We start from the raw sequence: 15064 nt of genomic DNA, 5'->3' as shown, positions 1-15064 counted from the left end.
CCTTATAAAGAGACCAAGAGTTTCCCCTCTGCTTAAACCACAGGAGATACAGTGAGCAAACTGCCAATAATGAACTAGGAAGCAGGTACTCAGCAGACACTCAATTTGCAAGTATGTTGATCTTTGACTTTCCAGTCTCTGGAAATGAAACATAAATTTCAATTTTATTTAAACCACCCCAGTTATGACAGCTTGTTAGGTTAAAAGTTAACTTTAAGCTCAAGAAACTGGAAAAACAGACAAAAATAAATTTGAATCTCGCAGAAAGAAGACAGAAAGCAGAGAAAATGAAACAATGAATAGAAAAATAGTAGAAAAAATAATAAGTTAAGGTTTATGCCCTAAAAGATAAAAACAAAATTGAAATTGACACATTCTTATGTATACTAATTAGGTGAACCAACAAAAAAAAATCAGAATGCGAAATTAGAAAGAATATCACACAAATAAAAAAGGTAAAAAAATATAATGAACATAAAATTGAAAAGAACAAAACACAAGTGTGTTCTATGAAACCACATCATCCTGATACAAAAAAATAAGATAAAGATCCTATAAGTACAGAGACATATCCATGACACATATCGATACTGATACAAAACTCTTCAATAAAATAATATTAACACATTACATTATATAAATCATTATACATAATAACTAAGTGGAAATTATACCTGGAACGGAGAAATGGTTCCCAAAATCAAAAATCAATGTAGTTACCACTTTTACAGAATGAAAGGCCAAATCCAATGATCATCACAACTCATGAAGAAAAAGTACCTTACAAGATTAAATGTACTTTTATTATAAAAACTGCTCCAAAAAGCTACAAATAGAAGAAAACTACAACAACATAATACGGGATACTGGTGTAAAACTAACAGCTAATATGATAACTGAGACACTGATCGCTTTACTTGTAAGACCAGAAAAACAAGGCAAGACCTGCTCTTGCCAATTTTTGTTTTCAACATACTATTGAAGTTCAAGATAGGAGACAGCAGGAAAGAAGCAAAGAGGGAGGCAGTAAGTAATCAAATGAGGCCAGAAAGGGAACAAAAGCAAGGAAGAAAGGGAAGGAAAAGAGAGAAAGGAACTGAGGGGAGGGAAATGGGGGAGGAAGGGATACACTCGAGCTTACTATTTTCTACATTTGAATACAAATTTCTTATTCAAAAATTAGAATACAAAATTGTATTTTAATAATCTAGATATAAACTCACACAGATTGCATAATTTTTTATGAAATGGAGTGGCTTATACAAGGTCCAGAGTCTGATTCCTAGCATAGCATATGCCAAATGATCCCAACACTGGCAGGTATCACTGATTGAAAAGTAAATATTGTCCAAGAATGGCTGACTGGATAAAGAAACTTGGGTGCACAGTGGAATTCTAATCCTAAGCAAGAAAAGATGATATCATGTAGCTGCCAGGGGCTGGTGGAAAAGGATGGTGAGAAATTGCTTAATGAGTAAAGAGTTTCAGACTGGAGTGACAGGTATGTTCAGAAATGAGACCAAAGGAACGGTTGGTTATACTTTACTGTGAAACCACTAATGCCAATACTTTGAAATTGTTAATTTTAGGCATCAGAGAGATGGTAGAGGGCATAAGGTTACCATTGCATGCAGCCAATTCAGGTTCAATTCTCCAGCACCACATGATTCACTAAGCAATGCCAAATGCAGGCCTGGAGGACCCCACCACTGATGGGAGTGGACACGGGGTCCCCTGAGCACTACTTGGGAGGAGAAAAACATGATTTTACAGTAAGTACTTTTTGTTACATAAAGTCCTCCTCAGTAAATTATATACTTAATAAAAAGAGAGGTCGATCAGGTTTCCAGAAGCTTCACAGACACAAATCATTTGGTGATCTCAAGGTTCTTGAGATTTAAAAAAAAAGAAGAAAGAAATTATTTTGATAAAAACTGAAAGACTACATCAGGTCTCACATGAAATGAAACAACTTAAGTATTCTTCCTACCTGATATTAGCTCATCTTTTAGATGCATGACTCCAAGGTCTTACTTGAAAGCTGATGTGGCCTAAACTTTTGAATTCTAACTAGCTCTACCTTTTATGAGCTCCTCAGCTAAAAACTGAGGAACCAGGAGGAGGTAGAATTTGAATGTGACTCCATGCAAAAGCATCAATTTTTGAAATTCAAAGTGCAAATAACATAGAGCAAAAATTTATAAGAAATCGGGCTGGAGCGGGTAGGGCGTTTGCCTTGCACAAGGCAGACCCAGGTTCGATCCCCTGCATCCCATATGGTCGTCCCCCAAGCACCACCACGCATAATTCTTGAATGCAAAGCCAGGAGTAACCCCTGGGAAATAAGGAAAGAACAGCAAACTGTTTCAATGAAGGAAAGGGCAGGATATCAGTACCATGAATGGGCCTCCTATCCCAAGATCACAACTATAAAATTGATGGTTTCAGAGGTATGTGTAGTTAGTGGTGTGCTATCCTTAGAAACTCCTGCTGAAAGTCTGAAAAGTTTTAAATAAATGGAGTAAATAGTAGAAAGGTGGGGGGTGAAGATATAGTACAGTGGGGAAGGTGCTTGCCTTGCATTTGGCTGACTCGGGTTCAATCCCTGGTACCTGATATGGTCCCTCAAGCAATTGCCAGGAACCCTGCCAGGAGTGATCCCTCAGCACAGAACCAAGATTAAGCCCTAAGCACCACTGCATATGGCCCCCAAACAAACAAAAATGATCAGAAAAGGGTATAGAGTTGCAATCATATGTTACACAATGAAGCAAAAGCACACAGGTGGTTGTTCATTTCATTTTGTTTTATTTATTGTTTTTCAGCATTAGCTGGCTACTCTGATCTAAATATGCCCTAAAATTCATGTTGAAGCTCTAACTCCAAATATGTTGGGAGGTGGGCCTTTCCGGAGGTGCTTAATTAGGAGGGTGAGCTGTCTGGTTGGGTTTAGTGCCTTAGAAGAGACACCAGGGCAACCTCCTATCACTTCTTCATGGTAAGGACACAGTAAGGACAAAGACCAGAAGATGGCCCTTATCTACCATGATGCTCCACTTTACTCTCCCCAGACCACTGTCACCTCCCCCCCCACACACACAACAGTAAGAAATAAATTTCTGTTTATAAACAATCTAATCTATAGTAACTATGCCAGAATCCACTGGCAAAACACAGTCAATTCCATCTCCTGTCACAAAATCTTTTGTGAATAGTCTGTTCTAAGACCAGAATTATAAAAGCAGTTAAAAATATTGAAGCATGTTTTATTTTCATGGATGTTTCGTTTATTTTGACAAATCAGAGCAAGCAACTCATTCCCATGATGATCTGTTTCTGCAGTGAAACCAACACACAGATGTCAAAGAATAAATTGAATAAAGATATATTTCACATATAAATACTACTCACTTTTGTATTTCAGTAATTAAAAAACAAGTCAAACCACATTGCTTAATTTTATTTCCCCTAAAATTTCAGCAACTAGCTGTATTTTGACTTGTCTCAATCTTCATTTCTTATTCTGAGGTTTCTACTCTTCCATATTTGAGTACTAATATTAATCAATATTTTCCATTTCATGTTTTTAATAGCATTTGTTATTTTTAGGATTCTAACTTTTTTTAAGGGTTTGTGCATATAACATAGATTCACATTTTCAAGTTTAATACAATGTTTTGTTTTGTTTTGTTTTTGCTTTTTGGGTCATACCCTGCGATGCACAGGGGTTACTCCTGGTTCATGCACTCAGGAATTACTCATGGCAATGCTCGGGGGACCATATGGGAAGCTGGGAATCGAACCCAGATCGGCCACATGCAAGACAAACGCCCTACCAGCTGTACTATCGCTCCAACCCCTTAATACCATTTTAAAGTGTGATTTTTCAAACGATCATCCTTGTTTGACTCTGATGTATGGATTTAAGTGCCCAAGGGAGGAAATCGGTAGAAATGTGTAAAGAAAAAACTGAGTGGTTGAGGTTCTGGATGTCTCTACATGGATCTTGAAATGATTCAGAAAATTAGAGAAGTAGGGCACAAAACAGACACAGTACCTGGCAGTGAGCAATATTTACAGATTACTACTGTGAATAGGGAAGGGAGGAAACTCAACACAAAACTCAAGGCAGCAGTTACTTGAAACGTATAAAATGTCACCTACTAAAAACAACCCAGAGAGCAAGGGTACCAGAAAACATCACCTCTAGAATCATACACAGATTCATAAGAAAGATAACGTAAGAACAAATACCCTAGAGAAAGACATGTTCACAACATGAAGAAACCATAAAGAGAGCAGAAGTCCTGAAGTACACTAAGAACACAATAAATGGACCTACTTGTAGGATAACATAGATTCAGGTAGTTTAGGTTTATTGGGTTACTCCTGTTACAGTGCTCCTATTCCTCTTTGTTTATTTGTAGCTCTTTCTTAGTGTTCTGTTGACTTGTAAATAATATTTTTCTCTTCTCCTTGAGTCCTTTGCATAGTTTATTCAGAGCAAGTCCTTTTTGTATGGACACAGGAAGACTTAACAAATGCTATGCTTTTGTAACTTGGGAGTCATTTGACTCTACATGATATTTTCCTCCAGGGCATCTGTTCTCTCAACCTAAGCCTCAGCTGCCCTTACTTCCTAGCACCCCCAAAAGTAGGGTCCCGACAAGGGATGAGACGGACCCAGGGCAAGCGGTGAGTTGTGTGCTACCCTGGCATCGAGATGGGCCTGGCCAAAGTGCCTAATGCTTAACTATAAGTTAAGAGCTTGATCATGGACAAATGCTGTCATGATCCAAACAGTGATAACTAGATTTGGACCCTGCTAGGGTGAGGAATGATTAATCTGGCCTGAGTGCTGTGGTCTGAGCCTGTGGCAAGATGTTGCCAGGAGAGCTGCCTTGGTACATGGTACATGCCTCAATGTATCACTTGCTATGTCCATACAAAAATAACTAGTATTAAGATGTTAATAAGTTCCTGGACTAGGGAAAAGAAAAAAACCTTAAGAGTGAGGAAGGGCTTTGGAATGCCCTGCCCTCAGGAAGGGCTTTCTTATGTTGATTTTGCTACCTGGCTGGGTGTAGCCTAGAGGGCAAGGTGGGAGAGAGAAGGGAAGCCAGAAAGAAGCTGCAGTTGATCCAGAGAGAGGCCGGAGCTGGGAGTGCGGTAGATGAGAAAGATGGAAGATTGAATAAACGGTAACTAATCAACAACCAGCTTGGTCCTCGTTCTTCCCTTGTCGGTCCTTGGCCAACGGCCGTCCTGATCCAGTCCACACACTGCGGTTCCAGGGCACCGAACGCGGGTGGTGAGACAGAGCTGCCTGGAGAGCCCGGGAGTGCACTTGCCCCTCGGAGAGCTTTAGTTTTTTACACCTACTAAAGAGGCAAAGGGGAAGAGAAAGAAGGCCAGGAGACAACAGGCGGTAGGGATAAGAGTGCTTTCACAGAAGGTTCCCGTCTGAGGATGACTGAAACCAAGAATGATGATGATGGATTAAATAGTAACAGCTCCTGGTTAAGTTCAGTCTTAACCAGAACTTCAAACTAGTGCTAGGTCTCCAAATCAGAGACAGCACTTAAATTCTGGAATGGTGGGAGAAGTTGACACCACAACAGACAATGACTGGCTTCATTTAACAATGTCTGATGTTGGGGGCAGAGAAACAGTACAACAGGGAAGATGCCTGCCTTGCAGGCTGCTGATCCAAGTTCCATCACTAGAACCCCAAACAGTCTCGAGTCCACTAGAAATGATCACCATACGCAAAGCCAAGAGTAAGCCCTGAGATTGCTGGGTGAGGAATCCACAACCCGCACCCCACCCCTGCCACCAAAGGATGTCTGATGCTTTTGGATTGATATTGATGATGATGACTATGACGATGATGATGCATTTGTCAAGATAATTCAGTTTTATCAGTTACAACCCCCATCATTAATTTTATACCTCTTTTACCACTCGGCATCCCGTTGCTCATCAATTTGTTCGAGCGGGCACCAGTAACGTCTCCATTCATCCCTGTTGCGTGCTAGTGTAGCCCAATGGCATCTGTTCATTCCAGGAACACGAAAAGCATCAAACTGTTCATTCAGGGTCCTGATGAAGAAGTCAGAACACCTCGTAGGTGGGCGGTCAGGCATTCTTTTGAAGTCCCCTGGAATCCAATCTTTAACAGCTCTATTCCAGCGTTCGTCTCTAAATCACAGTACATGTTCGGCCCATCTGATTTTTGATGCCTTGGCAAATGAGGCATCTTCCCTGATTCTCGATCGTCAATGGAGGTCAGAACTCCGGATTCCTTCTCTCACTTGAGTGAAATGTGATACTCAAAGCACAGTTCTTTCGACTTCTCTTTGAAAGACCCGAATAGCTTTCTCATCCCGTTTTGGTAGGGCCCAGGTCTCTGAGACATATGTTAGTGCAGGAAGAATGGTGGAATCGAAAAGATGTGCCCGGAGTCAGAGGTTATGCGTCCTCTTAACAACTTCTTCAACGCTCTTGAAGACATTCCATGCCACTTTCTTTCTCCTGAGCAGCTCAGGTGCCACGTCTTTCATGATATTGAGTTCTCAACCCAGGTACACATAATTGCTGCATTCGCAGATGTTCATTCCGTTGAGGGAAAATGGAATGTCAGGAACTAGTCTGTTTCTCATGAACATTGTCTTTCTGAGATTCAGCTGCAGTCCGACCTTTCCCCACTCACAGACGAAGTCAGCATGCATTCATGCTGCTTGGCTAATATTTGGTGGTATTAGAACTATGTCGTCAGTGAAGCAGAGGTGGTGTACTTGCTGACCATCTATCTTCACTCCCACTCCTTCCCATTCCAGCCATCTCATGATGTTCTCGAGGGTGGCACTGAAGAGTTTCAGTGAAATGGTTTCACCCAGCTGAACCCTTCTCTTTACATTGATGATCACTTCCTTATAGAATGGTGAGATCCTGGTGATGAATCTGTAATACAGTTCTAGGGTTTCAATGACCGCTTCAGTTTGAACAGAATCAAAGGCCTTCTTTAAATTGATGAACATTAGACAGAGCAACATATTGAACTCTCGCGAAAACTCAATGAGCTTGGTCACCGTGTGGATATGGTCGATAGTGCTGAATCCTTTTCGAAACCCAACTTGCTCGCATGGTTGTCCTTTGTCTAGTGTCTAGTGTTCTGCCAATCTTATTTAGGATAACTTGAGTGAATAACTTGTAGACGATGGACAACAGGCAGATCGGGCAATAGTTGCCAATATCGTGGATGTCTCCCTTCTTGTACAACAGAACTGTCCTGCTGGTTTTCCATTCAGACAGTGTGTGAAAAGCCAAGGCAGTGTATTGACAAGTACTGGCTGAAGATTCTTCAGGTGTTTGGGTCTGATCTTGTCTGGACGAGGTGCTGTACACTTCTATACTGATGAAATGGAGTGTCGGATTTCAGAAGAGAGAACGCTGGGAACAACATATCCATCCTGCGGAATTTGGTATGTGGGCAGGTGGACGTGGCCACCGAAGAGATCCGAGTAGAAATCAGGGATAACCTTTTCCATTGCCCTTCTGGAAGATGTGACAGATCCACCAGGACGTCTGAATGCAGTCATCTTGGTCTTATTGTTGGCAAAGGACAGGCGGGTGTTGCGAATACTTTTCCCGGCTTCTGCCTCATTGGCCAACACTGCTGCTCTTCTCTCTTTGAGGTCTTCCTTTATCACTTCTCTGCACAGCTTTGCGAGCTCGAATATTTGCTTGTGATTGCTTGAGGCTCCCTCCAAACCATGTTGGCGAATGAGCTCGAGAGTTTCCTAACACAGGCGTCTTTTTGTGGCTTTCTCATTGTCGACATTCCTCGCACAGTCTATGAAGGTGCTGAACCAGTCAATCATATTCCTTGTCAATGTTATCAACATTAAATTTATTTATGAGGCCTTTTTCCCTCCTGCAGCATATGTATTTTCTAGAAGTTGTATGTTGAAGTTACAGAACCAAGGGTTAACCCCTGCCTTTCTTGGCTGCCAAGTATGTGTTAAATCATAGTGAACTTGCCCATATTTTCTTAACCCATCTCCACGCCTAATTTTTACATAAAATGTGCTTTTACCCAATGTAGTCATGCCATTTCTCGGAATGTAAAATTAAAAGATTCTGTGACTTATTCATCCATGTATGTTTTTATCTTCTTAATAAACCTAAGGATTAGGAGACTATTACACAGAAATAATGACATGCACAGAGAAGAGCCTAATCAAGGTAAAAACACAAAGACAAACTAATGAATAGAGAGAAATTTTTGTGATATGCGCCATTTTAAATGCTTTCCTAGATTGGATTCAAACAGAGGAATATAACACATAGAAAAATGATAATCTGAAGTTAAGATTTCAGTCCCAAGCCAATGTTGTTAGACAAATAAGTTTATGAATACGATGGGACAGGTATTATTGAGACGTCCTTTTTGTAAAAAAGTAAGGCAAAATAGTTTAGTTTAAAGAAATTTACTTAAAGAATGAGGGGTGAGAAAATGTCCTCTTAGTTCTAGAAGGTTCTATCTTAGCTTCCTATAATAAGCACTATCAATACTGAATCGCTGCTGTGAAATCTTTATCCAAAGATTGCATATCCTTAAAGGACAGGCAAAGGTCAATGGGAATCAAAAGTGAGCAACTCGCCTTCATCCTCCTGAGCTTTAATGGTCCGACAGAGAGTATAGCACAGAGGGTGCTTGCTTTGCACAAGGCCAATGATTCCAGGCACCCTATATGGTTCCCCAAGCCTGACAGGAGTGATCCCTGAGAGCAGAACCAGGAGTAAGCCCTGAGTACTGCTGGGTGTAGCCCAAAAGAAATAAACTAAGAGTTTTAGGGGGAAAAAAGCAGCAGATGAGAACAGCTGAGCTACCAGAAATGAACCATCTTGGGTCACAGGGTAGAACCTGCTCACACAAGCAGGAGAAAGACAAAAAATAAAAGGAAAGACCTACACAAATGCTTCAAAAAAAAAAACACCTTTCTGTTATGATAGAGGATTCTGAGAAAATGCTGTGCTATAAGGATACTGAGAATGAGGATCATACAAAGCAAAGTAAGAGATAAGAAAGGAGAGAAGTATTGGTTGGCTTCACCCTTTTGTGCAACATAATGACCTGAAATTAAAGACATATAATGAACTGAGAAGACAAACCAGTGTACACTGAAACCAGTGGATGTTGGTAACATAAGTAGGCTTAGAGAAGAGGGCAGAAAAAGGAAGAGAAGAAAAGGGGTGAAAGAAAAAGTGAAAAGAAAACAACAGCAAAAGAAATGTGGCTATTCTGACTGAGCAAATCAAGTTTTAATCTTACTTAATTTTATTACTCTCTCAGACACAGAAACAACTCACAGCGAGCTATAAATATAGGGAAAGACATTTGGAATGACTGGAAACCAGAGAATCAATCTACCACACTGGCACAAATTTATGGAATAAAATTTCACAGGGTGCGCAGACTCTACAGAGTGTTTTATGATCTTCTCATTGTTACACTAAATTATATTCCAATATAGTATGTAAATCACCCTTTATAAAACTTGGTAAATATAGAATGTCAGAATATTATACAATGGATAGCAGTCCAGAGAACTATAAGTGAATACATTAAGTTTATAATCAATTTTTTTAAATCTTGGAATGACAATTTAAACAACAAATGCAATTGTACATTTTTAATTATTGGTAGTATTAATTTTAAAAAGGAAACATAAAATGAAAGTAGCAAACTGAATATTTATCCTTCTCCAAAGGATGTAATATCATGTAACAGATTTTAAATATAGTTTTTTTCCTAATTTTTACTGATACATATGTGACATGATTCTGCAAATAACATAAAAAACATAGTTCATGCTTTCATTGTATAAAAATACAAAATCACAATACAGACAACAAGAAAACATATAACCAGAGAGAGAAGAGAGAGAGAGAGAGAGAGAGAGAGAGAGAGAGAGAGAGAGAGAGAGAGAGAGACCTCTGTGTATTTCCAAGATGCAAGGTACAGGGACTGGGTAGAATGACATGCATAAATATTTCAAAACACTAACATATCACAAGTACACTGTTTCATCTTGAGTTCTTGCTTTTACCAAAATTACAAGGATACATATTTGATAAACTAAAATTTGTTCTACAAAGCTTATTTTGAAAGTATGTATTCCCTTGGCTCCACTCTATATACTTGCTTAAGAATATTTGCAGCTGTAAATATTTCAGTTGCTAATTGTTTCTTTTAGAATGACCGCAACATAGCTAAATAATCTACAGAGTATCCCAAAAAGTCTCAAAATTTAAATAAAAAACATCAAAATGCAAATAAATAATGCAAAGCATATACTCCAACCCAATGGAATTATATTAGAAATCAAGAACAGAAGAAAATACATAGAAACTAAACATACATCCAAAATTAATTACTCCATCATTGGAAGCCAGAGAGATAGTTCAATGAACTGAGTGCATGCTTTGCTATAAATCAATATAAACAACAAGAAAGAAATTAAATTCAGGAAGATAGGGACAGACATAGAATGACTGAACTCATTTGTGCACTATAAAATAACATGATCTGAGACTAACACCCAAGGACAGTAGAGACAAGGGCCAGGAAGACTGCTCCATGGTTGGTAGCCTGCCTCATGAGCTGGCAGCTGGGAAAGAGAAGGGATCACTAAGTCAATGACGGTTGGAGGGATCGCTCCGGATGGGAGATGTGTGCTGAAAGTAGATAAAGGACCAAACATAAAGGCCTTTTAGTATCTGTATTGCAAACTGCAATGCCCAAAAGGAGAGAGAGCATAAGAAGGAAACTGTCTGCCATAGAGGCAGGAGGTCGAGTGGGGTGAAGGTGATGAGAGGAATACTGGGGACATTGGTGGTGGGAAATGTACACTGGTGTAGGGATCGGTGTTCCATCATTGCATGACTGAAATCTAATCATGAAAGCTTTATCACCATGATTTAATTTTAAAAAAGAGACAAAATTACATGAGAAATTGCAAAACACTTTGATAAATATAGATGAAAACAAAACAAAGGAAAACTTTTGCAATATGGGCAAAGAAGTGCTTAGAAGGAAATATACAGAAGTAAAATCTATATTAAAAAAATAAGACCCCAAACTTTCCACCTTAAAAAATAAGAAAAAAAAAAAGAAAGAGCAAGGCAAACTAAACCCAGAATAGGAATTAAATAATAAAAGATAAAGCAAAAATTAATGAAATGAACAATCAAAAAGAGTAAAGAAAACCAATAATATCAAAAGCTGAATGGTAAAAATACCAGTGAAACTTATGAACCTTTATAGATACTGACAGATATAAATGGAAAGATGCCTTAATAAAACCAGAAATGAAAAAAGGGGCCATTATTAATTAGCCTATAGAATTAAAATGATAGGAAAACACCTACAAAATGAACAATGTATGCTCACACACACACACAAAAAACTTGAATAAAATTTCACAAAAAGTAAATAAAAATGTGATGATATTCTTCTATTAAGTGGGTGAAGGGGGTCAAATGTTACAAAGTTCCAGTTCTAATATAAACAATTCTTGGGAAATATAATGCACAGCATGGAACTACAGTTAATAGTACTGCATTGTATACCTGGTTACTAAGAGATTACAAAAGCTCTCTTCACAACAAAATAAAATTGTAACTGTGTATAGCTAAATTTATTGTGGCATCATTTCACAGCATACACATATATCAAAGTATTACGCTGCAAACCTAGGATTGTTGTGAGGTTATTCATCAATTATATGTCAATTTAAGGGGGAAAAAGAAAAACTGGAAGACCTTCCCGGAATAAGAATGAGAGCAAACTATGAAGATATAGATAAAGGCATAAGGAAGGAGAGCAGGGGAAAACTATTATATTACTTTTCTCAAGGAAAGTAAGATAATAGATTTTAGAAAAATGGAAAGTTCTGTAAAGAGAAAACATACATACTGAAGGAATACCAGAATATTTCAGAATGAGCAATAGGAGATTATACCAATATTCAATGAGTTCTATAAAAAAAAAATCAGATGATGAGGGGCTGGAGAAATAGAACAGCGGGTAGGGCGTTTGCCTTGCACACGGCCAACCCGGGTTCAATTCCTAGTATTCCATATGGTCCCCCGAGCACCACCAGGGGTAATTCCTGAGTGCATGAGCCAGGAGTAAGCCCTGTGCATTGCCGGGTGTGACCCCAAAAGCAAAAAAAAAAAATTAAAAGATGAGAGCAATATGAGATTGATAGAAAATGTAAGATAATACTAACAAGAATTAAATATTCACTATCCCTTCCTATTTTGTTACTATTTTTCACTTAGCTAACTGCATCTTACACAAATTGGGCATGAGGCATAATGCTATTTAATATATGAGTCTAATATAAGGGCTTCAGTTATATGGGTGATATGGGTGAGGGCTAGAGCCATCTATCCAAAACATAGACCAACAAAACTGTAAACATACAATTTAAGCTGCAACCACTGAAACGTTATTATATGCCTATCAAACTGACAGCAGGGAAAGGGCAGGAGTGGGGGGTGGGGAGGAAATCTGGGAACACTGGTGGAGAGAAGTTGACACTGATGGTGGGATTGGTGTTGATACTATATGCCAAAAATTCAACTATCAATAACCTTGTAAATCACAGTTCCTTTTTGATTTTTTTAATTTTAAAATTAAAAGAAAATATGAACCTTATGCTCTAATTTTCTTATTGTAGAGAAGAGAAACTTAATTCTTGTTTGAGAGGATATAGCAACATGCTTTTCTACAACATGCGTAGAGAAGCTCTCTCCCTGGCACAACTGGTGCAAAACCGTTGAAGCAAAAAATAAAGAGTTTCCCCAAAATTTTGTTACTGGTAGATCTTTCTCCTGGGACAATTCCAGGAAAGATGGATTCTTTGGCTGCGTAGTTGTTGCTCTTTTAACCACTATGTAGGAACAATGCAGAAAGAGGCAGTATCACACTGACCCCACTGAAATCCTCATAGCAATTCTCTGACAAAAATAGGTTACGATTCCAAGAGCACTACACAGACCCCACTCCAATGTAAATACAAAGCACAGCCTGGCTTAAATACAAGCATTTGAGGATGAGCTTCAACTTTCTTCTCTTTCAACATGCCATATCTTGAATTTTTTTTTTTTTTTGCTTTTTGGGTCACAGCCAGCAATGCACAGGGGTTACTCCTGGCTCATGCACTCAGGAATTACTCCTGGCGGTGCTGGGGGACCATATGGGATGCCTGGAATCGAACTCGGGTCCACCGCGTGCAAGGCAAATGCCCTACCCGCTGCGCTATCACTCCAGCCCCAATTTTTTAAATTTTTTTGGAAAAAAAAGAACACAAAAATACAGCTCCTTTAAGTGCGTACTTTAAGTGCGTATTAAGGACACACCTCTTGGGGTAGGAGCAACAATACAATGGGGAGGGCGTTTGCCTTGCACACAGCCGACCAGGGTTCGATCCCCGGCATCTATAGCCCGTGTGGTCCCAACAAGCACCTCCAGGAGTAATTCCTGAGTGTAGAGTCAGGAGTTACCCCTGAGCATCACCAGATGGGACCCAAAAAGCAAAAAAAAAAGGATACATCTCTTGAGATACCCTGGGAAAAAGACCTAGAGATCTCTAGCAGTCATTTTGCTGGATTAAAGGGTATACCCAGGCACGCTCACAAAGATGCATCACAAAGAATGTCACAAGATCCAGAACAAAAAGAGTTTAGATGATGTTTGAGAAGCTCCTTATTGTGTCTGCCTGCAACTCCGCCACTGTCTAGTAATAAGAGGAACAGGAAACTCAACTTACTTCTTTAGGAGCAAATGCTATGCCACATTCCAAAGTTGTCTTTCCATCTAATTCCAAAAAGTAGACATGAGGAGACTCAGGGTCGAATATCTTTACTGTGAGGCAGGGGGTGGGGGGAAAGAAAGCACGCATTAAAAAAAAGTCTCAGTTACACATCTATAATACCACTGCACAATATGGAAATAAAACATTGAGAAACTTCATGATGTTCATAAAAAACATAAAAGTCATATTAAAACCTATGTGGAACTACTATATGCTTGCTGGTCAAAGAATCACTCAAAATACAATGGTTCTAATCAGCAAACCTGGCATACAACAGTGGAACAAATGTATATTCTTTCAGCAAACAAGACAGCAAATTCATTTTCTAATCTACAAAGCTCAAGAAGCATATAATGGTCAGATGTTGTCAAAGGAAATAAAAGTCAAGGTTAACAAACATGATAACATCTCAATATCTGCATTGCTAACTATAATGCCCAAAAGTAGAGAGAGAGTATGGGGAATATTGTCTTCCATGGAGGCAGTGGGAGGGTGGGAAAGGTGGGGGTATACTGGGGATATCGGTGGTGGGGAATGTGCACTGGTGGAGGGATGGGTGTTTGATTATTGTGTAACTGTAACTCAGACATGAAAGCTTGTAACTATATCTCACAGTGAATCAATAAAGCTTTTTAAAAATAAAAAAAGTCAAGGTTAAGTAACTGATTAAATCGGAGCTCTAGAATTGTTGGGAGGCTCCCTCTCCAGTGCTCATGGAGCAGTGAAGACCCCAACCTTCTCTGATGACACAGAGTCTACTGGGAAGATAAACACAGGAAACTTTCTGACACAATAAAACTGAACCAGATACAAAAAAATATTATATGCATATTGTACAGCGAAATTTCTCTATCAAGCAACTCGAAGACAGTTGTGATAAGACAAGTCTAATTTGTAATGAAAGGAAATTTATGTGCTAGAAATACAATAAAATACATTCTCAGAACATATGAAGTATAAACTTTATTGAAAATTATTATACTTGGAAATATGTGTATAGAACATAGAAAATATTTTAAATGAATATATTAATCTATACTTATATTAGGAATTGATATAAACATAGCAAAATTACATAGTACAAAAGCTTTAGTAATTATTTGTAAAGTATCTATAATGGCTGAGAACTGTACTAAATAACTGCAGTAGAAAATAAGAGCTTTAAAACTAGTACT

At 38.8% G+C, this 15064-nt stretch overlaps 1 protein-coding gene across 1 annotated transcript in view; it reads right to left on the bottom strand.

Annotated features, from left to right (window-relative positions):
- Positions 1–15064, bottom strand: part of CFAP47 (cilia and flagella associated protein 47) — a 489064-nt gene that overhangs the window by 395008 nt on the left and 78992 nt on the right. The window contains exon 22 of the mRNA XM_055121064.1: positions 13845–13939. Within this exon, the coding sequence (XP_054977039.1) occupies positions 13845–13939 (95 nt within the window). The remainder of the gene's footprint in view (positions 1–13844; positions 13940–15064) is intronic.

The sequence above is a fragment of the Sorex araneus genome, chromosome X (genome assembly GCF_027595985.1).
Source record: "Sorex araneus isolate mSorAra2 chromosome X, mSorAra2.pri, whole genome shotgun sequence".
Taxonomy (NCBI): Eukaryota; Metazoa; Chordata; class Mammalia; order Eulipotyphla; family Soricidae; genus Sorex; species Sorex araneus.
This window is presented reverse-complemented; position numbering and strand designations above follow the sequence as displayed.